We start from the raw sequence: 22,048 nt of genomic DNA on the forward strand, positions 1-22,048 counted from the left end.
ACCTACCTACCTACCTACCTACCTACCTACCTACCTACCTACCTACCTACCTACCTACCTACCTACCTACCTACCTACCTACCTACCTACCTACCTACCTACCTACCTACCTACCTACCTACCTACCTACCTACCTACCTACCTACCTACCTACCTACCTACCTACCTACCTACCTACCTACCTACCTACCTACCTACCTACCTACCTACCTACCTACCTACCTACCTACCTACCTACCTACCTACCTACCTACCTACCTACCTACCTACCTACCTACCTACCTACCTACCTACCTACCTACCTACCTACCTACCTACCTACCTACCTACCTACCTACCTACCTACCTACCTACCTACCTACCTACCTACCTACCTACCTACCTACCTACCTACCTACCTACCTACCTACCTACCTACCTACCTACCTACCTACCTACCTACCTACCTACCTACCTACCTACCTACCTACCTACCTACCTACCTACCTACCTACCTACCTACCTACCTACCTACCTACCTACCTACCTACCTACCTACCTACCTACCTACCTACCTACCTACCTACCTACCTACCTACCTACCTACCTACCTACCTACCTACCTACCTACCTACCTACCTACCTACCTACCTACCTACCTACCTACCTACCTACCTACCTACCTACCTACCTACCTACCTACCTACCTACCTACCTACCTACCTACCTACCTACCTACCTACCTACCTACCTACCTACCTACCTACCTACCTACCTACCTACCTACCTACCTACCTACCTACCTACCTACCTACCTACCTACCTACCTACCTACCTACCTACCTACCTACCTACCTACCTACCTACCTACCTACCTACCTACCTACCTACCTACCTACCTACCTACCTACCTACCTACCTACCTACCTACCTACCTACCTACCTACCTACCTACCTACCTACCTACCTACCTACCTACCTACCTACCTACCTACCTACCTACCTACCTACCTACCTACCTACCTACCTACCTACCTACCTACCTACCTACCTACCTACCTACCTACCTACCTACCTACCTACCTACCTACCTACCTACCTACCTACCTACCTACCTACCTACCTACCTACCTACCTACTAACCTAATCAATCTCACACATATTTACGATAGTTATCAAAATCGATTCGTTAATAAATCATATACACAAAACACACATAAATCACTGAATCTATTACAAAAGAATAAAGATAATGTTGGAAATTAGCGATTTGTCACAAACGTGGTGCGCGAAAAATGTTGAATGTAACTGCCGATTCAAGATGGCTACCACGACCATCGACCCGACGCTTCACTAGAACGCCGTTCAACTCCCATTGACACTCTTTTCCATCCAGTATGAATAAACAAGATGGCGCACCATGCGCCGTCAACTATGATTTCTTTTTATCAAGAAGTGTGTAAATTTGATTTGTCCGGTTATTTTTTAAGACGACTACAAGAGCTAAGTGCCCTTGAGAATCGCACGCTTACACTTACAAAATCGACAAAAACGGCAAGCCCGTGAACTTATGGTTAAGCGAGGTAACGAGGTTACGTCCATATATTCTAATAGATGGCGCCAAACCGAGCGAAGTAAGATCAATCATAAATCTCATAAAAAATAGATAGGACAACAGAATTATTTTTATTTCTTTCGATGTTAGTTAACAAATGATTATAAAAAAAACTGATTCAATTAAACTTACAATATTTTTATTTATATTTTGTATACAATAAAATTGACAGTTTTAACCTTTTTTTTTCTTTTATTTATATTATTATACCACAATTAGTTCTTATACTAAATATGAAAACATACTAATTTTTAACATTTTATAAAAGTTTGATAATCTATTTATATAATAAAATCGTAAGTATTCGAAATCTGTAGTGTAGTAACCGTGGGGTAACATATAGCGTAGTGTTTGTTTGTTTTATTAATATCGGTTCACAAAGAAAAAATATATATTCAATTTAAAAAAAACATTTAAATATTTACTAGAAAAAAATGTCGTCAAGTCGATTTGGTTGAATCATTGGTTAACTAGGTTAATCACACTAGGTTTAATCATAAATCTCATAAAAATAGATAGGATATTAGAATTATTGGTATAGCTTTTGACTGTTATTCGAAAATGATTAAAAAATAAAACTGATTTAATTAAACTTAAAATAAATATTTATATATAAATATTTATACATAAATATTTGGTACTACAAAAAAAAAAAAAACATTTAGTGTCAATTTTTTTATTTAATCTAATTTCACTTGTATGTATGAATGTATGTACATATGTCCTGGAATCTTGCAATCAATATTACACCCACTTCCACTGAAGCTATGGAGCTGAAAGTTGGCACACATATTTAGTCTTGATGAGACAATGCACGATTCATGAATTGCTGCCATATTCAATCTAATATGGCGGACGTTACAAAAACATTAAAATTTTTGTATTACGTACAAATGACACTTCTAAATATTCTAGTTCTCTGGTTCACAACAATTACATTTTTTTTGTTACGACTTTACTTTTTTTTTATTATTAAAATTAGTTCATACATAACTTTAATTCCTATTATAAACAAAATCGATAAAATTAAACTCTTACGCAATATAAATAGCTTCCGTGTTATTGTTTTCGACTTTCTTTATTCTGTAGAAAAGGAATATATGTTAGTAATTATATTTTTATTAATTATAAAATTATGTATGTCATTGAAGCTCTTTTACTCTTCATTTAATTTAATAGATAATTACACTTGCTCATTACTTACTATAATTTATTATCTATGGTGGCAGCACTTTTTACTCTGTATTCATTATATAATTTAATCTGTAGAAAAAGGCTCTCTGGTTTTTTGTACATTTTAAGTTAGAAGTTAAGATTTTTGAAAAGGAATAACGATTGTTTAAAATAGAAATTAAAGCAATAGCTTTTAATGTTGTTTCTCTTTACAGGTTAGTAAATAATATAATGTTAATTTGTACTAGGTATATAAGTAGTCGTAAATTGTATTTGCAAATATAATATTCATTGTATCAAACTTTCAAAACTAAATTTCTCTTTACAGAGCAACAACTACAGTTTTTGTTTCAATAAACAACATATTACAAACAACATATTACATGTATTTAAAAAATATGTATCTAAACATGCCCCATAGTACTTTTAATGAAAAATATCAAATTGCTTCGAGTTCATGGGGATCGAATGTCTCAATTGATGTTATCCATACTTTGACCAAATACTCTATCGTAATATTTAAAGTATAGCTCGAAAAATCTGATTCTATGCGAACTGATTGCACATTTTTTCTAATAGATCTTTTCAAAAACTACTATTTTTGTACTGCAGAAGAGGGCTATTCGTGCAATTTATAACCTGGGCCCAAAAGATTCGTTAAGAGATAAATTTAAAGAAATTAAAATAATGACTGTCGCTTCTCAATTTGTTTTTGATAATGTTATGTATGTACGCAAAAACATAAACGATTTTCCCAGAAATTGTGACGTACATTCTATTAACACTAGGAACAAGAATAAACTTGTTACTCCAAGTACCCGATTACACAGGGTTAGTAACTCTTTTTTGGGGCAATGTATACGTTTTTACAACAGGATCCCAGAAAACGTTCAAAATTATTCAATTATAAAATTCAAAAGAATCGTTAAAGAGCGTTTGTGTGCTAAAGGATATTACAACACTAATGACTTTTTAGTTGACTGCACACCTTGGGAATGAAATGATCGCCTCCAGGCTGTTTCAAATAACTAAAATATAATTATTATTGTACATGCAAAATGGAAAAAAAAAAAAAATATCCCGCTGAGTTTCTTTCGCCGGTTCTTCTCAGGTCCGAGGTGCTAAATTCCGAACCGGTGGTAGATTTTTGACAATCAATAAGCAAGTGTAAACACTTCTATATTGAATAAAGATTTTTGATTTGATTTGATTTCAATATTCAAAATTATATATAAAAAAAAAAAATGTTTACTAATAAAATTCTCTTACCTTTTAATATCGTTCATATGTATGTTCGGCGCTTAATTTATATAAACGTTTTTTAGTTTTCCTCACGCGTTTCACTTTATTTCGCATATTTACACAATTAAAATTTATAACAAATAATATAATAAAAAAACAAGTGTCTAATTACTACTACACTATTTTAACTTAATATATTTATTTACAAGAAAGAATAATAGTTATTATAAGAAAACATGAAACAATGAATTTACAATTAAAATTACAAAAAAATATCTCGTAACGTAATGATGCGGCGAAAAGATCGACACGTCTGTATAGCATCAGCGTTTACGCAACATGCCTACGCATTTTGTTCGAAAATAAGAATATCTGATTTTAAAAAAATCTATTGATTTTACAAAAAAAGTGACACAGGATAAGTAGTATATTGCTTGTAGAATAATCTGACAAAAAACCAGAATTATTGAATAATAATATGTCTAAGGGATTCGCCCGGAGTGTGACACGCCCGACATATGTCCACCGTGCCATCCCTCACAATATACTTCCGGTAATTGTTCGTCATGATAACTTCGTCCATAATTGCACAGACAAAACCTTCGGTTTCACCAAATAGGTTGCCGAACCGTAGCCAAGATACGGACGCCATAAAGTCCACATCGGGTCCATGAAGGGCCCGATAGAAGCGTCCGTGTAACTCCTTGCTCTTCCATACCCCCTTGCGGTTCTCAGTACTTAGTACTACAGGTTTGCACCAGTTCTCTTTGCCTAAGGAGAGCGGAGTTAGCCCCTTGTCCATTGTAACTACATCTCGGTGCATATCCAAGTCAGTGTGGAGAAAATACTCCCTGAGTTTGTATACCTCATGGTTATTATTATTTTTATTATTATAAGCCATTAATAGTTATTATGTTTGGAACAAAATAAATATGGTCTTGTTGTTGATATAAAAAATAAAAAAAGGATGACGTAGTTTAGCAAGTGGAAAAGTAACTTTAGGCGGGCATTCCTCCGACAATTGTTGAACCATACAGACAATTAAAATTATTAATTAAAAAGTATTTTTCTTTATCATGGATCACGAGAAGAACTCAGGCCGATCGCCGACATGTACAAAATCGACAAGGAACAATACACTGATGGGGAACTTGATTGGAGAGCGCGGGGACGCCCGAACCCCCCCGGGAGTCGCCATCGGGTCCTCTCCATCCGGTTGCCAACCGGCACGATGGAGCAACTCCGGGATTATGCGTGGCCGGCGGGACAGCCTTTCACGTGTGGCTTGAACGCTAGTTGGGCACCCTACAAACCACGGGCGGCTAGCGGAGCACCGTTTCTTCTTCTATTATATTCTTACGTTATATATTATGCTCTCAAATTTCTGACATTACATGTACAATCATATCTGAGAAATATTTTGAAAAAAAAAATAGCTAATGTTGTTCCTATACAAAAAAAAGAAACAGAGATTTAGTCGACAATTACAGACCGATATCCATACTAAATCCTTTTGCAAAAGTATTTGAATTTATTATTTGTCAGTCGTTATCAAAATATAGCTCAAAAGTAATCTCAACAAAACAACACGGTTTCTGTAAAAATAAGTCAACAATTAACAATCTAGTAAGTTATGTTACAGACATCCACCAAGACCAGACCAAATAGATTTACGTGAATACCGGTATTCACGTAACTCCATTTACACAGATTTTACTGATGCTTTTGACAAGGTTGATCCCTTTATTTTATTACGTAAGCTTAAATATTATGGAATACATGGGGAGTTACTGCGATGATTAGAATCTTACTTAAAAGACAGATGGCAACAAGTAGTTGTTAATGGTTATATTTCGAAGTCTTATACTGTATATTCGGGCGTTCCGCAAGGTTCCCATCTTGGTCCTACACTTTTTCTGTTTTTTATATATGACATCATGGACTACATTACTCACAGTGATTGTTTAATATTTGCTGGTGATTTGAAGTTGTATAGGCCCATTGAAACTGTGGATGATACAGTACTGCTTTAGCGTGACTTGAGCTCTGTACTAACTTGGTGTAATCATAATAAAATGGTACTAAATATTAATAAATGTCAGCATATTAAATTCACTAAAAAAAAGAAACCCATCATACCATCGACTTACTACATAGATAATCAATTACTTCGGAAATTTAAAAGATACGATACTTAGATGTAATTATAGATAAAAAAAATACAATTAAATATCACAGATACAATACTTAAGAGAAGCTTGCAAATTATTGGTTTTATTAAAAGAACATGTCACGATTTTAAAAATATAAATGACGTTCTAACTTTATATTCATTAAGCCCAAGTATTATTGAGTATGCGTCACTTGCATGGCGTCCTACTTAAAAATTCACGTTACTCGGCTAGAAATGTTTTACAAAGTTTTTGGCTTACAAAGATAGAAGCAGTCCATATCGTGCAGACTATAATACACGACTGGAACACTTCAAACTTTCCGCATTGGAGAAACTTAGGTACATTAATGATTTAATGTTTCTGCATAAATTAATCCAAGGTTCAATAGACTCGTTACATTCTCAAATGTATATCAACGTCCCAAGAACGACTCCGCGTCAAACATTAAAAATAACTTCGCTACTCCTAGATATCGTACAAATGTTCCCTACATTGTTCGCCTATGATCCGATATATAAGAAGCTGCAATGATATCGCTTCTCGTGACATTGATATACAGTGTCCCAGAAATCAACGTCAAGCCAGCAATGGGCGAAAAATTATTGGGCCATTCGAGTTACCAGAGATTTTATGGAAAATCGTTTACCAAATTTATTAGAAGACGTCATTTGACATATACAGAAGCATTTGATTTGAAGACAACAAGACGGCAGCCCAGCACATTATACTCGCTCAGTCAGAAAATTTCTCGATGTAGATCAGTCGACTTCTTTTACTGAGGAACGTTAAAAGAAAAAGTATATTTTAAACTGCTTCAAAATTTAAACGAGTTACGAGAAAAATTTGCGGAAGCTGTTGAAGAGATCAACTCAAAAAGATACGCTCGTCTTGTAAACCGCTCTTTTTTAAGAAGATTTGCATTGCGGCTTAAGGCAAACAATTTGAACATTGTTATGAATGAATAAACTTTGATTCCAATAACCGAATTTTATTTCAACCTAATTATTTTTTTTGGCCTTATTTAAGTAAGTAGCTTCTAAGTCTAGTGTCAGTGTCTGTCTCTCTCACACACGGCACATTATTTTCACTATATTATAGCACGAGCTGGTGCCCGCGACTCCGTTCGCGTGATTTTAAGCCTGAAAAGTGGGGAGTATTATATGGTTGACATATCTGTGTATCTTTGAGTCAGTCCTAGCAGTGTGAACGGGACTCGCTTAAAAGTAAACGAATCTTTTTGGAATGAGAAGGAACCGGGGCATAAACATAAAATCATCTCGCCGCACCCGTTTTTACTTATAGTATATTTATTTTCAAACGCAAAAGGATAATGTAAAAAACGTTTTAACTTCATCAGCCGTTTCCATAACATCTCGATTTTAATAAAACAATACTACAGTATAAATCAGTGAAAACCGCATCCTAATCGGTTAAGCCGATTCCAAGATTAGCGGTAACAAACGAATAGACAAACAGACAAAAATTTCTAAAAATCATATGAATGTGATCTATTGCGTTAATAGATACCCCCAGTAATATTTTTTTACCCTCGACGCAAAAAAAATAAGTTTAACGTCTATTTATCTGTCTGTGGTATCGCAGCTCCCAAACGGATGAACCGATTTTCGTTTAGTTTTTTTTTGTGTCATGGATAATTTTATCCCGAGTGTTCTTAGCCATGAAAGTATGTTCAGCCTCTTTAATAGTTGATGAGGGTGTCTGACTACTGGTCCAATCCATTCGAAATTTGGTACCGTATTACTTACATGATATTGAAAGAACATGGTAAGGTAACCAGCCGTTTTAGATCATCAGGTCTTTAATAATAATTGATGAGGGGATCTGACTACGTTTCATATGTTGTATCCATTCGATATTTGGTACCTTATTACTTCAATCGTTTTTGAATCGTCAATATTTTAACACTACCACCGTTTCGGAAATCCTTCAGTCTCCAGCGAGAAGAAACGGCAAGAAACTCGAATAGTTGCTCTTTTCAAATAAACAGATTTACAAACTTGCGACTTATCGGTTTCTTGTCTACAATTGTCAGAGTTCAGGTTAATTTGTTTCCATTTGAACAACTTTTATCAGAAGAAACATTTCAGATGCGATGGAAGAATAAATAATTACATAAAATTATTCATCAATTACCAAGATATCTGTAGCAAATATATCAATAAACCTCCGTTACACTGTCAAAAAATTTCACAGGTCATACTTTGTAGTAGTAGTAAATAACGTGAAATTTATACCAATATTATTTTAATATTAAAATTAGCACGGAACCGGTCACGTAACGGTAAACGATAACCCTTAAACGTTTAGTTTCTTAGCGATTAAAAAAAATAAGACTTAGCAGTCACAGTCCACTTTATTTCAATTACATTAACTTACACAACATCACAACGAAACCTCGCGAGTGACAGCACTCGGCGTGATACTCGTGCGACGTACTAAGCTCATCATACAAATATACCGACTCGTCCGCCCGACGTCGACACGCACCGACACCGACACGGAGCGGGCGGCACGGAATCCCTAACTTCAATAGTCACATTCATCGACGACACACAGTCACGGACGATCTCTCTAGAGCGCCATCTTCCGGCCCTCGATCGAAATTTCGACGGCGCGTCTGGTGCCGCCTTTCATTCGCTTCTGGTCCAGGAACTTCTTCATCTGCTTCTCGTAGCGAGTCATCTTCTTCTTGCTCATCTGAAAGGAGACGAGAAACGTCGATAGAGCCGCTCAAACCGAGCAGACGGCGACCACGGCGCCGACGGAGAGGGCACTCACGCGCGACATGTCGACCTCGCAGGTGGACTTGGGGCGCACGACGTAGTCCTTGTTGGAGGGCGCCGGCACGCGCGCGCGGGACACCCAGCCCGGGTCGCCCGGCCGCAGCGGCCTGCGGGCAGACGGCGGCGTGAGCCTCGCGGGCGCGGCTCGCGGCGATACGGCGTCGCATTGGGCGCGGGGGGGGGTGGGGGGGTCTTACCGCTCGTCGTCCCGCGCGCGCTTGTGGCTCGGTCCCGCGTCCTCGCGGCGCCGGTCGCCCGCCATGGCCTCGTCCCGCGCCTGGCGCTCCTCGCGAGTCATCGCTGCGGAACGATCGTACGAGTTAGCTCCCGAAATATTCGAAGGTGACCGACGACTTCTTGCGTCGACCGGGAACCGAACCTTTGAAATCAGTAGAGAGGTTGAAGATCGGTCGAGCCCACTCCGAGATGAGGCGGCCGGCGCGCTCCTTGTTCGCCTTCGTCTCCTTGGGATGCTTGTACAGGTACATCACCGCTTTTCCGATACCGGACTGCTTCAGCAGAGACTTGTCGATCGAAGGGAACTGAAAAGAGTAAACATAAACATAACTCCGATATCGAGTCGACCGGCTCGCCGTCTATCCCGAGGGTGGGAGGGAGGCGCTCACGTCCATCAGCAGCTTGAGCACGCTCTCGCGGATGAGCAGGCAGGGCAGGGCGCGGTTGGGCATCGGCGCCAGCCAGTCGCAGAGCACGTTGAGCACGTTGTGCTCCAGGAAGGCCAGCTGCAGGTCGCGCTTGATGAGCTGCGACATGGCGCGCTTGAGCAGCGACACCTTGCGCACGGCGGGCTGGTTGCGGCGGTTCAGCTCGCGGTCGTCGTCGGCCGCCTGCCGCATCTGCTGCAGCAGCTGCGCGATGAGGTCGTCGTTGTCGTTGATGATGTCGATGTCGCGCCGCCGCCGCCGCCCGCGCCGCTCCTCCCGCTTGCGCGCCAGCATCGCCTCGAAGTCCGACATGCCGCCCATCGACTCCGCGCTGCAACGACACGTCACGGCCCGTCACATTCGCTGCGCGACCGGCGCGGCCGGCGTCCGGCGCGGCGGGTCAGGCGCGCGGCCCACCTCTTGGAGTCAGGCGCCAGCTCGTCGTCGGAGGAGTCGGCGGGCGGGCGCGCGTCGGCGGCGGGCGCGCTCGGCGCCGCGTCGGCCTCGTCGTCGGACGGCAGCCGCACGGCGCGCCTCCGCTTGCCATCTGCGGACAGAGCGGGGTGAGCGCGCATCCGGCCGGGCCGGGCGGCCGGGCCGGACCGGGCGGGCCGTACCTTGGTGGGACGGGGAGCCGGAGCCGGAGCGCGAGCGGGATCTGAAACCGTCGTAATTGTGATGATCACTACGCGCATACTGTATGAATGTTATACATGAGTTATGACCTCACTTCCGATGGGAGTATATGGACAGAAATATCGAAATAATAATAATTACGGATGCCTGTAAGGTCAAATCCGCAGTACGTCTGTTTATTTGTATAAGCGTTTAATGAACTTGCCATGTAAGTATGTACGGGTGAAATCTTGCAACTAGATTTAAAAGCAGATATCTTTAACCGATTGAGCTGAAATTTCGTATACACGTTCAGTTTGGATGACAATGCATGGTCAACTGTGTGACGTCATCCTAAATCCTACATGGCGAAACACCCAAGATGGCGGATATTTTTTTTAATTCATTCCAACAATATGGGTCTCAAATGAAAGGCCTTACTGGGAATACGAATGCGAGTTTAATTACTAAAAATTACAAAATAAATTAAAATTAAAAATATATTTTTAAAAACAAGGTTTTATTTAAATGCGCTAAAAAGAAAAATAAACTTTTACCGTTAACTTATAACGTCAATTCACATTTGACACAATTATAATAATATAATTATATGACGTAAAAAGTTGTCGCGAGATTTACTTGTGTAGGATAAACAAGTAAATTAAATGATTTGATGTGAATAATTTCAAATTTACTAAAACTATAAAAAATGTGTCAAATTTGAAATTACATTATAAGGTATTATAAGTTTTAGTGTAAAAGATTATTTTTTTTTAGTTTATTTATATAAAAGCTTGTTTTTAAAAATGTTTTTGACTTTTAATTTATTATCAATTTAGTTCGATTCCGTCAACTTTCGGTATTCGAACCGAAAGTTAAATGCTATTTTATTCTCAAAAATTTGTTATATTCATTGGCTAAGTGCCTTTTTATTTTTTCAATCGATGGATCGTATTCAACTCTACTATATATTCCAAATTTATGGAAAATTAGACGGGTAGATATATTTGACATACATCCTTAAAGTAAGCTCTACAGTGATCGACATCGAGAACGACCTCATCGCATCGCATCCACAACGACATCGAACCGAGAATAGACTAGAATAGACGGCTGGCCCGAAGGACCTACGAACCTCGATCCGGATTTGGCAGAACCGGAACGCGATCGAGATCCGGATCTGGAACGCGACTTCGAGCGCGAGCGCGACTTGGACCTCGAGCGAGACCTGGACCGGGACTTGGACCTGGAACCGGAGCGCGAGCGGGACTTGGACCTGGAGCCGGACCGACGCGCTAGAACATTAAATGGTCGATATGAGTGTAACTATATTCTTCATTGATCGTTTCGGAAATATAATTATGTTCAATTACAAATCATACCAGCTGATTTTGGTCTAGATCTCGAGCGCGATCGTGACTTTGAACGGGAACGTCTCGCCGGGGAACCTAAAAATATATCTGAGGTCAGAGAAAATCATTATTATGTCCAGTGGTTGGTTTGCTCAATGCCATTAAAGTGCAAATTAATTTTAATCATCTGTCATTTCTATGTTGCTCTAATGGTATTTGAGTTGATTCGATATTTCTTTGCCATTGCATGTACGAGTTAGATAAATTACAATAAAACTAGCTTCGCACGGGTGCGATGCTGATACAAAATATACTGCAGAATGTCTTCATATACAATAGGTACTTAATTGGATAACGATGAGCCATTATTTTTGGTAAAAAGTAAAGGATAAATATGTTTATTGTGGGTTATCCCTAAGAGATACACATACCATCACGCACTTTTATGTAGACCTTTTTAAGGTGTACATTTTTTTATCTGTCTCATAGGGTTCAGCCAGGGTATAAACAAAAAATGTGTTTATTTACGACATCAAGTTGGAAAGAACTAAAATTATCAGTGTTTCTCTACTACTATATTGTGCATGTATTTTACATATAAATCATCCTCTTGAATCACTATATCTATTATAAAAAAAGGTATCAAAAGTTTAAATGATCTAAGCACACATATGAACAGACAGAGAGCGGGAAGCGACTTTGGTTTTATACGATGTAGTGATTTATCATGTACAAATTTATTGTATATGATAACTACATGCAAACTGTTGATGAACAGTAACTCTGAGTTTCGTGTCGGTTATTTGCGGCAGACGCTACATTCCCAGCTGTTAGTAGCTTTAGATGCAACTTATCTTATTAAAGGAATATTTATAAGAACCATTCTTAATAAAGGTTGACAGAGAACAGCTATGTGTTGCTCACCCACTTCACTATGTGAACCTGCATGTCCCTTGATAAATTTTATCTTGCATATGATGTCTTTTGGTTATTAAAATTAAGTGAAATGTTAACTTTTCAGAGATAAATACTTACCGGCAGGCGAGTGACGCTTTTTACCATCTTCGTCATCTACGTCCATTCCTTCGACAGACTTACTTTTTTCTCTTGTTTCCGGCGATTTACTTTTAGAAGATTTCGCCGAACCGCTACGGGACCTTGATTTGCGTGGCGAAGTCTTTTTATTTGCTTTTGGAGACCGACTTTTCGATCTCGATTTTCTAGGCGATGCTGAGGCAGACTTCGCTCTCGAACCACTCCGAGAACGAGATCTTGCCGAGCCACTTCTAGATCTAGATTTTCTAGGTGATCTACTTCTTGATTTAGAATTCTTAGCAGATCTACTACGAGATCTTGATTTTCTAATGGATCCACTTCTAAATCTAGATCTCGCAGGTGACCCGCTCATCGAACGGCTTCTGGACCTAGATCTAGATTTTCCCCGTGATCTACTTCGGGAATGTGACTTAGCTCTAGATCCACTACGAGACCGCGATTTGGCTAATGATCCACTTCTCGACCTTGCTTTAGATGCAGCCGAACCACTCCGTGATCTCGATTTCCTTACTGATCCACTCCTTGACCTTGATTTCCTCGGTGAACCACTTCTAGATCTCGATTTATCCGGTGAACCACTTCGTGACCTCGATTTCCTCGGTGAACCACTTCTAGATCTTGATTTCCTAGGCGAACCACTTCTAGATCTTGATTTCCTTGGTGAACCACTTCTCGATCTAGCGGAACCACTTCTTGACCTGATTGACTTAGGTGATCCACTTCTAGATCGAGAGCCACTTCTCGATCTGCCAGACTTGGGGGAACCAGAACGAGAACGAGAGGAAGCTGCGGACCTGCTTCTTGAACGAGATGAGGATTTAGACCGAGATCTTGAACGTGATCTTGACCGACTGCGAGATCTTGAGCCTGACTTTGATCGTACTGAACCATCATGGGACATTTTTGAGTCTAAAGCTACCTGTTGATAATAGTAATATATTTACCTCTCAATCTGTTACATTTTTATTTAATTATATGATAGTTGTTCAATACTCACTGATCTGCTGCGTGATCTAGATCTTCTCCCATCTATAACAGAAAAAAATCTTGTTACTTCACAACTCTTTACTTGAGGCTCTTAAACATACACACTTATATGGAAATCAACAGGCACTATGATTCAGAACACATTTACAACATTTCAAATTCTGATACACTGAACTAAAAGTATTAGCATCAACATTAATTTAAAAAAACTTACTGCTACAAAGTTAGTATTATAATTTAATAACACTATATATTTGAATGGATATCATACCTGTCATAAAAAGTGCAAAGTTTTTTTAACAGTGCAATTGACAGACTGAAACAGTTCACAATAGTGTACTTTCGTTAGTGAAAAATAATTTTTAATAACATTGAAAAGATCCTCACATAAATACAATCGACTTTTAATTGAAAGTGAATTATGATCTTGTTTTGCGAGTACCAACCAAACATTCCTCGTTTCAATCACCTGGCAATTTGATAAAAACTTTTCTGGAGTGTTAATGCTAGTATTTATACAACAAGAGACTAGACAGATTAGACACCATCAATAGCAATTCTAATTCATTATTTTCCCAAAAAAAACAAAATGTTTATAGCTGTTAACATGTAATGAGTGCCGGTCAAACATAAATAACTTCTGTACATATATATATATATACACTGTTGTTTTTACCAATATTACATCAGCAAAATATCTGACAGCATTTTCACAGGAATAAAAAAGGTTTAATATTTTATTTTATATTATGGCAAGAAAGAGTATTTATTTTGGTGAAATATTCTTCCTTAATTCATTCTTCATGGCAATTTATTAGGAAAATCAAAATTTTGAAGTATTTTTTCAAACATAATTATACACCCTATTGTAGAGTTAAATTGTATTCATTCCCTCTCATACATTCCATTCTCATCTATTTATTTACATGTCTGTGCATCAATATCAAAATAAAAATTCAAACATTCTATTCAAAATTACAGAAGAAAAGTTTTTATGTAGCAAAGATACAAAATATACAAGGTCTCATCATAACTAAATAATCAGTGAATCATAAAATATAGAATACGAGGGTAGGTTTGATATATTCAATATTATAAATGTAAGATATTAATCATAAATTTATGATCCTGTGAACATATTACGATATAATTTATATTTGTTTGATACTTATTTTATGCCAATGATTAAAAAAAATACTGTAAGTAATTTCTTCTAACCTAACATGATAACTGCGCGGTGAAATGAATGGAAGAAAATCAATACTACGAATTATATTTCATAGTAATAATGATTACTGACAAATTAAAATTTTTATTAAGATGAACTACAATAGTGATTTCAAAAATTCGGCAACAGCCACTAGCGGACCCCGTAAAATATTGTAGATTGTTAAATAAAGCACTTAATTTATAAATTAAGATATTCAAATCGTATACATTGAAATGAGATGTTATTGGCAATTGCATTCGATTGCAGGAGGTTAATAATTATGTTAACATTATACAAGTCTAGCTTACCCGTATCGACATCCATTTTTACTTAATTTTGTTTGTTACTACTCATAAATTAATAATGCACTGTAATCCGAGTAAAATATATATTAATCCGAATTGAAGAAATCATTTACAAGTCGAACATTATAGTTTTATTGAACTAAAATCGACAAACGTTCAATATTTTATATGAAATTCTGCATGTACATAAGTCGCACGATGAAACATTCTCAAATTTGTCTATGGTAAGCTGTAAACTAGCGTTGGGTAATTATTTAGAGCCTAAAAGTAATATTTTTTATTCGATAATTATAACAATATTATTATAATATTTATAACAATAATATTTGTAATAGAAATAAAAACACACACAAAAAAATAAAATGGTTTTCGTTTTAAAACGCTATATCAGTGAATTTTACATAATATGCAAAGAGCGCCAGCAGCGAAGCAAAGCGCGTAGTTTAGCATAATAATCAAATGGGTATTTGTAAATAAAACAGCGCTGCATAATAAGTGGTGTCGTGTTGTATACATTAATTCTGGAATAGCCATAAAGCTAATCTCTGCGAAATTAAAAAACCTAAGTCCAATCTTCTGATTTGTTCTTGAGCTAATATAAAAAATCAGTGTACCCGTAAGCAAGCAGAATAAATTTAATTAAAAGGAGAATAGGCTATTTGACTTATTTTAAAAAATTGTTTTAAATTATTCGTTGGTATATGATTAATATACCACAGGTATATTTTTTGCGAAATATGCAGGATTTTCCGTAAAATATTTAAATTACAATATTCGCGCTAAAAACGTCGTTTCTGTAATCGCGGACGACATATGATCTGCGTGATGCCACAAACAAGTAAACTAGTTACTAGGTTACCAAAGTATACATTCAGCGTGTTTATAATATTTTTTTCTGTTAATTTACTGGAAAAAATGGGGTATAAATGGTGTATTGTGCCACAATGTACAAATACTTCTATAAAAACTTACAAAAACTGTTTGTTACTGTTCCAACGAACCCTAAAATACGTAATAAGTGATAGATAAAATCACAACACACTATTATCTGATAGGATGACCACATTTCGTAGCATATTTTTAATAGTATTGAATAACCTATTATCAAACAATAAAAACAAAATGTAATAAATTTGCCCATTTAACCCAAATATGAAATATTTTCTTTAGGATTTATAGACGAGATTATTATAATAGTATTTCTTTATATCCTTATAAAGCCTAAATGAGGGTCCAGAGAAAATCAAGCACAGTAGATTAAATTCTTAAATAATTGGAGCGCAAAATATTATATTAGTATCCCATATGTTAAAACAAAAAGCATAAACATAGTATTAACAAAAAAAAAGTTAAAGCTACTAATGTCAATGTCAGTTGTCAAATGTCAATTATCTGTCAGAAGTCAGTAAGTCAAAACAATGTATTTTTGATTGAGAGTCTTATTTGTAAATTTTTGTTTTTAAATGCTTAAAAACGTTTAATAAATATTAACAATGGAAGAAGAGAATAAGTTACCTTTAAAACGAGTTGAACTATCTTTGACGAAGTTTAACGAAGTAGCGATTCCACATCATCTAGACTTACTTCGACAGCATAAGGCTAATATTATAAAGGTAAAAAACTATCTGATTTATACAAACAAACAATAAATATTTCCATTTGTAGCGATTTGAGACAAAAGCTTTCAATAATAGAAACTAGCGCGCAATAGCCACGTTCTTTGACGTCACTAGAGGTCTATAAATAACGTTTTTCAAGCAAGGTTGAAGGCAAATATTTTACGTTTCATTGTCATTTCGTAATACGTGACAAATTATACAATATTTATCGAACTATATAACATTAAAATCATACGTGCTTTATTTTATATTTATGATATCGTAGTAGGATAAAAGAAACCAATAAATATTGAAGTGTTGTTTTAGCTATATATGTACTGGTTATTTGAAGTATTACGAACACTATTGATTTTAATATGTGCTTAGTAAAATATACAAATCTTAAAAATCTTTAATATAAAAATCTTTAAAAATCTTACATATCTGATGTAGATCTTTTCATGAATATTATTTTGCCTTTTATTGTTATAATAAGTGAGTGAGTCTATATCTTAAATTGTTAGCTAAATTACGTTGTACTTAGAGATCATATAAATATTGTTCTTTTATCTTTTACACTGATTGTATTTTTGCTCTACCTTTGCAAGCAATTTCAATTTTACAATGGCCGAGGTTGCCTGCCTGTAATTAGTATGTAAATGAGTGGAATTAAGTGTAATCTATCTATCAACAAAAATTAAACTGAAAAACAACAATATTGAGTCAACCGATTTTGAGTCAAAGCATCCTGCTTTATTCTCCTTCCTGTATATATTATATTTTTACTGGCTTCATACTGGTTTTAGTATGAAGAAGCAGAGGAGTATGGGCGCGTTCGCTCGGAGCAGGTGCACGCGCGGCGCGTAGCGGCGCAGCTGCGCGCGCTGCTCGGCGAGATGGACGCGCTGCGCCGACAGGTGCGCGCGCAAGACGTGCCGCACTTCGACCGACTCACACAGCGCTCCAGGGATCTCACACTAAGGGCTATCATGGATTACTTGGGTATGATACATGTTCCTTTTTATATTTAGGCACCAGGTTTTATGTACGTGGTGGACATTATTGACCAACAAGATGTGTGTGATGGCTATAATTAATAGTTTTTTTGTACTATTAGATACAAAATGGCTTAATAACTATTTTTGTATAACGCACACTCATTAAACTTACAGTATGAAGGTTATATTTTCATATGATTCCTTTATTTAAAATTCACTGTTCGAAAATTGAGTCGAAGGAGAACTTGATATGGTGTCAACCGTTACAAAGATTTACTCTCATAGTCTTGGTACAGATACTAAGACTATGTGATCAAAAATATGTACAGAAGTTGTTTATGTAATTGATTGTAGGTGTGATAGAGCGCAGTTGTATAGCACTGGTAAGGTCGGCGCAGACACGGTCGCGCTGCAGCGGTGAGAATAGCTTTCAAGAGCTTGGTTCAAGTTTTCTGTACATCATCGGTACTAACATGCATCTATACTAATACTATAAATGTTCAAGTGACTTTCTGGTCTAGTTCGCTCGGCAAAGCCGCACTCTTTGTCGAATCAAATCGTAAATAAAATACATTTGATTAAATGTATTTTACTCAAACTTTACAAAAGAGCAACTAATCGTTAATATTTGAACTTTACCACCGTTTCGGAAACCAGCGAGAAGAAAGAGCAAGAAGCTCACATAGGTGCTTAGCATAAATAACCAGATTCACAATGATGTTAGTATTTACAATTATTGTTTAATCAGACTTTTTTTGAAACCCGAGTTTAAATCCAGGCGTCTTTATAAAAAAGTTTAAAAAAAAATACTATCTCAATGAATAATACGATTTGTTGAATAATTTTGTCCTAATAAAATTTGTTGAATGGTAAATTGATTATATTTTCCGGTATCTTATTATATCCGTATACCATCGCCCATAAAGTTTCTCTGTACCGTATGCGAGCGGTAAGAGGTTTAAGTTTGTTTTGTTTTTTGAATCGTGCAAGTAGATTTAAAATACATAAGTAGAGCCTCCACTATTAGAGTAACTATCAGAGTAAGTAGCTCAATATGGATAGAGTGTAATTGTCTTTTGTTAAACCTGGACGCACCGGCATTATTAAGGTGTTAACTCATACTGCAATCATGTTTAAAACGACTTCTCGCGTGTTTTAATGATCGTTATCCCGTTCTACCCCAAAACCGGTGCTGCCAAGCTTAAATAAAAACAAAACTTTTGATCACATCATAATATTACTCAAACGGCATGCTTATTTTTATCATTAAATTAAAATTGACAATCATCGACTAATCGAACTAGAGGTACTCAACTAAAACTCTATTAGTATTAGTTGAGACTAGTCGTGATATACACCGCTAACTTTACTCAATATGAGTTAGGCGTGGAAGCAAATCTTCGCAAGGTACACTCACACACTCAATGTGCCCAAGTGATCATACCTAGTTTACATTTTGAATTTCTGCTTTTTGAAGGGTCGTGGGGGACCTAATGGCAATAATCAATAATCGAAAGTACCGACTCTCACAGAAGTCGTAGAAGCAAGATTTAACGAACAATCTATTTCGAATGTCCCTCGAGTCACCGGCTTCCTAAATATACAGTAATCACAGCAGGCGAGCTGGCGACCATTCTGCTTTGCTGTGATTTGCGGGGGTTCGCAAACGAGGAATAATAAATCGTTTTGTACCAGAGTCGTCGCCGATGTCGATCCCCGCGCGCGCGGCGCCGACGCCGCCCGGCAGCGCGCGCTCGGCCGAGTCCGTGGGCGTGCTGGAGCCCGCGCCGCTCGTGCAGCTGCACGTGGACCCGCAGGTCGGACTGCGACTGGCGACTGCCCTCACTTGATAGCATCGGATTCAGATCCGGCGTGGAGTGAATACACTGGTTGTCGTTCCCGAGTTAAAAACACGTAACCACGATTTCGAAGTTATCAGGATGATAATCCTTCGAACTTCTTCAAATTATTTTTTCCTTTATACCGAATGCTTTGCGTTCGCAGTAGTAGGACAATATGAATCGAATGATGGTTTCCTATCGACCGATTTCGTCCGCGGGCGTCGTTCGAGGCGAACGCTACTCGCGACCCTGTAACTCGCTTACTTTCGACTTCACGACGATACGAGGCGTCATCGGAACGTCTAATAGTAATCGCAGCGATGACTTATAATATTTTTTCCATGGCCGCTGTGCGCAGGAGCTGCAGCTGCGCGAGCGCGAGGCCGTGCTGCGCGGGTGGGGGGAGCTGCAGGCCGAGGTGCGCGCGCTGCACGACGCGTGGCAGCACGTGCAGGCCGCCGCGCTCGCGCAGCGCGAACAGGTCACCTCCAACACACACACACACACACACACATACAATAATAACGTTAAACAGTCAATGATAACGATTATGTACACCAGTAAATGTAATACATGACAATGTTAGTGAATTGATTGATTTAAATAACAATTTAAACTGTAGGAAATAACTCATAACAATAAACGATAGAACATCGGTACTCTACGCATCACTGCATTAAGAACATCAGCGTTAATACCCTTATCTGTTTACGTGAGGCTCGGGTTGGATGGCTGAGAAAAGGTTGTCTGGGGATAAGAAAGTTAATCTAAGAAGTGCATTAATTGTATACGTTTCAGCATTTTAAATACTTTGCATACGTGTAACAAATATAACTTACTAATATTAGAACTGCGATAGTTTGGCAGGGAGGGCGTTTGTTCCTCGACCTCGCCAACACGGCTGCACTGAATGAAAATTGGCACAGAGATAGACCATAGCCTGGGATAGCACATAGCTTCCCAGAAAAATGTACCCAATACCTGCGACACCTCTGACGCGCGGGCGAAGCAACGGGCGGAGACTAGCTATCGAATGAAACGCCGATACTCGTGCAGGTGGGCGCGGTGGTGTCGAGCGTGGACGTCGGCGCCGACAACGTGCAGGCGGCGCGGGAACACCTGGCGCTCGGCGAACGGTACGCAGAACCCCGTGTCACGCGACGTCACGCGACGTCACGCGACGTCACGCGACGTCACGCGACGTCACGCGACGCCACGCGACGCCCGCTAACGGCCTCTGCCCGCAGGCTGCGCGCGGGCGCGTGGGGCGCGGGCCCGTGGGGCTGGTGCTGGGCGCCAAGGCGGGCGCGGCCGCGCTGCTGGTGGGCTCCGCGCTCGGCTACGTGGGCGCGCGCCTGCTGGGCCGGCGGCGCGACTCGCAGCTCCGCGCCGACGCCGCCGCCGACGCCGACGCCGAGCGGAAGCAGCTGTAGCCGGGCCGCTGGCGGTCGCCTTTCTCTTTCGCACAAACCGTTACCGACGTCGGCGAGTCGTAACGGCTTCCCGCGTCACGCTTTCGATTCGAGTCTGTCGTCTTTCTCTTACTCTCTGGTCCCGTGACGTATCGAATACCGAGGCGTTTCTATACATTTCGGTGTTTTCTGCGACCGAATGCGTCATCCGTGTGTGACTTGTGTGAGTTCGCGTAAATCATTTAAGTGACTGATTTTGTAAACAAATATCATTATTGGTCGGCTCACACAGAAGCGCAGCTCGTTTTATGTGTACTTACAGAAGTTTGTATAAAATAAATACATAGTAGGTTTAAGTAAATATAAGTTGCTGTGATGAACTGCCTTAAAATAAGTAAGAAATATGGCATCGAACAACGTCTGTGCGAGCCGTTTACATTGATTAACTATTATTTCAGTTTATTTGTAAATAAAAACTCTGAAATCGATTTTTTATACTTAGTATATATTTGATGTGGCACGCGTGTACGAGTATGTCTTCTGCGACGGATGTGTCCTCAGTCATAGTAGTTAATAAACATATGTATGTATGTATATAGCTATTAGGTAGTTACATTGTAGTATAACTGAGCTATGTTGTAAATAATCATATTTTTTACCATTGTACAAATATGTATTAAAAGTAATAAAATCTCAAAACAACTGTTTTTAATTATACATATAGTCCCAGTTCTCCCTTCCGCCTCAAGTAGAGATTTAGGAGGAGATTAAGAGAGGTAGTAGTTTAATAGATGTGTCGAGTATATATATAAAAAAAAAACATGTGCTATCTAGTTCATTACGTTTGGGTTAAATTGTATGTACATATATTATAATATGATAATGTAAGGAAAGGTTGTTTTTTATTTTTTGATTATTAAATATCCTAATGTACATATTCAAGAATTGTAACTAGGAATGTAAAAGAGAAAGGGAAGCCAGTCAGACTGGACGCCGTAACGCGTTACGTAACGAAGCGGTTT

At 38.4% G+C, this 22,048-nt stretch overlaps 2 protein-coding genes across 2 annotated transcripts; one reads left to right on the forward strand and one right to left on the reverse strand.

The window, feature by feature from the left end:
• Nucleotides 1-8,538: 8,538 nt before the first annotated feature.
• Nucleotides 8,539-15,391, reverse strand: LOC113404912 (IWS1-like protein). The gene is made up of 12 exons (XM_026645990.2): nucleotides 15,181-15,391; nucleotides 13,673-13,704; nucleotides 12,655-13,594; nucleotides 11,650-11,715; nucleotides 11,403-11,562; nucleotides 10,270-10,310; nucleotides 10,070-10,199; nucleotides 9,614-9,983; nucleotides 9,367-9,529; nucleotides 9,185-9,287; nucleotides 8,983-9,094; nucleotides 8,539-8,901 (listed from the first exon to the last, which is right to left on the reverse strand). The coding sequence occupies exons 1-12, from the start codon at nucleotides 15,194-15,196 to the stop codon at nucleotides 8,776-8,778; spliced, it is 2,259 nt and encodes a 752-aa protein (XP_026501775.1). The 5' UTR covers nucleotides 15,197-15,391; the 3' UTR covers nucleotides 8,539-8,775.
• Nucleotides 15,392-16,547: 1,156 nt separating this feature from the next.
• LOC113404915 (uncharacterized) lies at nucleotides 16,548-21,722 on the forward strand. Its single transcript, XM_064219353.1, has 7 exons — nucleotides 16,548-16,790; nucleotides 17,582-17,777; nucleotides 18,128-18,190; nucleotides 19,469-19,590; nucleotides 19,973-20,095; nucleotides 20,671-20,826; nucleotides 20,862-21,722. The coding sequence occupies exons 1-7, from the start codon at nucleotides 16,671-16,673 to the stop codon at nucleotides 21,045-21,047; spliced, it is 966 nt and encodes a 321-aa protein (XP_064075423.1). The 5' UTR covers nucleotides 16,548-16,670; the 3' UTR covers nucleotides 21,048-21,722.
• The last annotated feature ends 326 nt before the right edge of the window (nucleotides 21,723-22,048 follow it).

This window comes from Vanessa tameamea, chromosome 27 (assembly GCF_037043105.1).
Source record: "Vanessa tameamea isolate UH-Manoa-2023 chromosome 27, ilVanTame1 primary haplotype, whole genome shotgun sequence".
Classification (NCBI taxonomy): domain Eukaryota; kingdom Metazoa; phylum Arthropoda; class Insecta; order Lepidoptera; family Nymphalidae; genus Vanessa; species Vanessa tameamea.

Coding starts and splice junctions, on each gene's coding strand:
- LOC113404912 (XM_026645990.2), bottom strand. Junction 10,200..10,269: donor CGGCTCCCCGTCCCACCAAG/GTACGGCCCGCC, acceptor CTCTGTCCGCAG/ATGGCAAGCGGAGGCGCGCC. Junction 9,095..9,184: donor CGCGCGCGGGACGACGAGCG/GTAAGACCCCCC, acceptor GTCTGCCCGCAG/GCCGCTGCGGCCGGGCGACC.
- LOC113404915 (XM_064219353.1), top strand. CDS start 16,671: ATGGAAGAAGAGAATAAGTTACCTTTAAAACGAGTTGAACTATCTTTG. Junction 16,791..17,581: donor ATAAGGCTAATATTATAAAG/GTAAAAAACTAT, acceptor TACTGGTTTTAG/TATGAAGAAGCAGAGGAGTA. Junction 19,591..19,972: donor AGCTGCACGTGGACCCGCAG/GTCGGACTGCGA, acceptor CGCTGTGCGCAG/GAGCTGCAGCTGCGCGAGCG.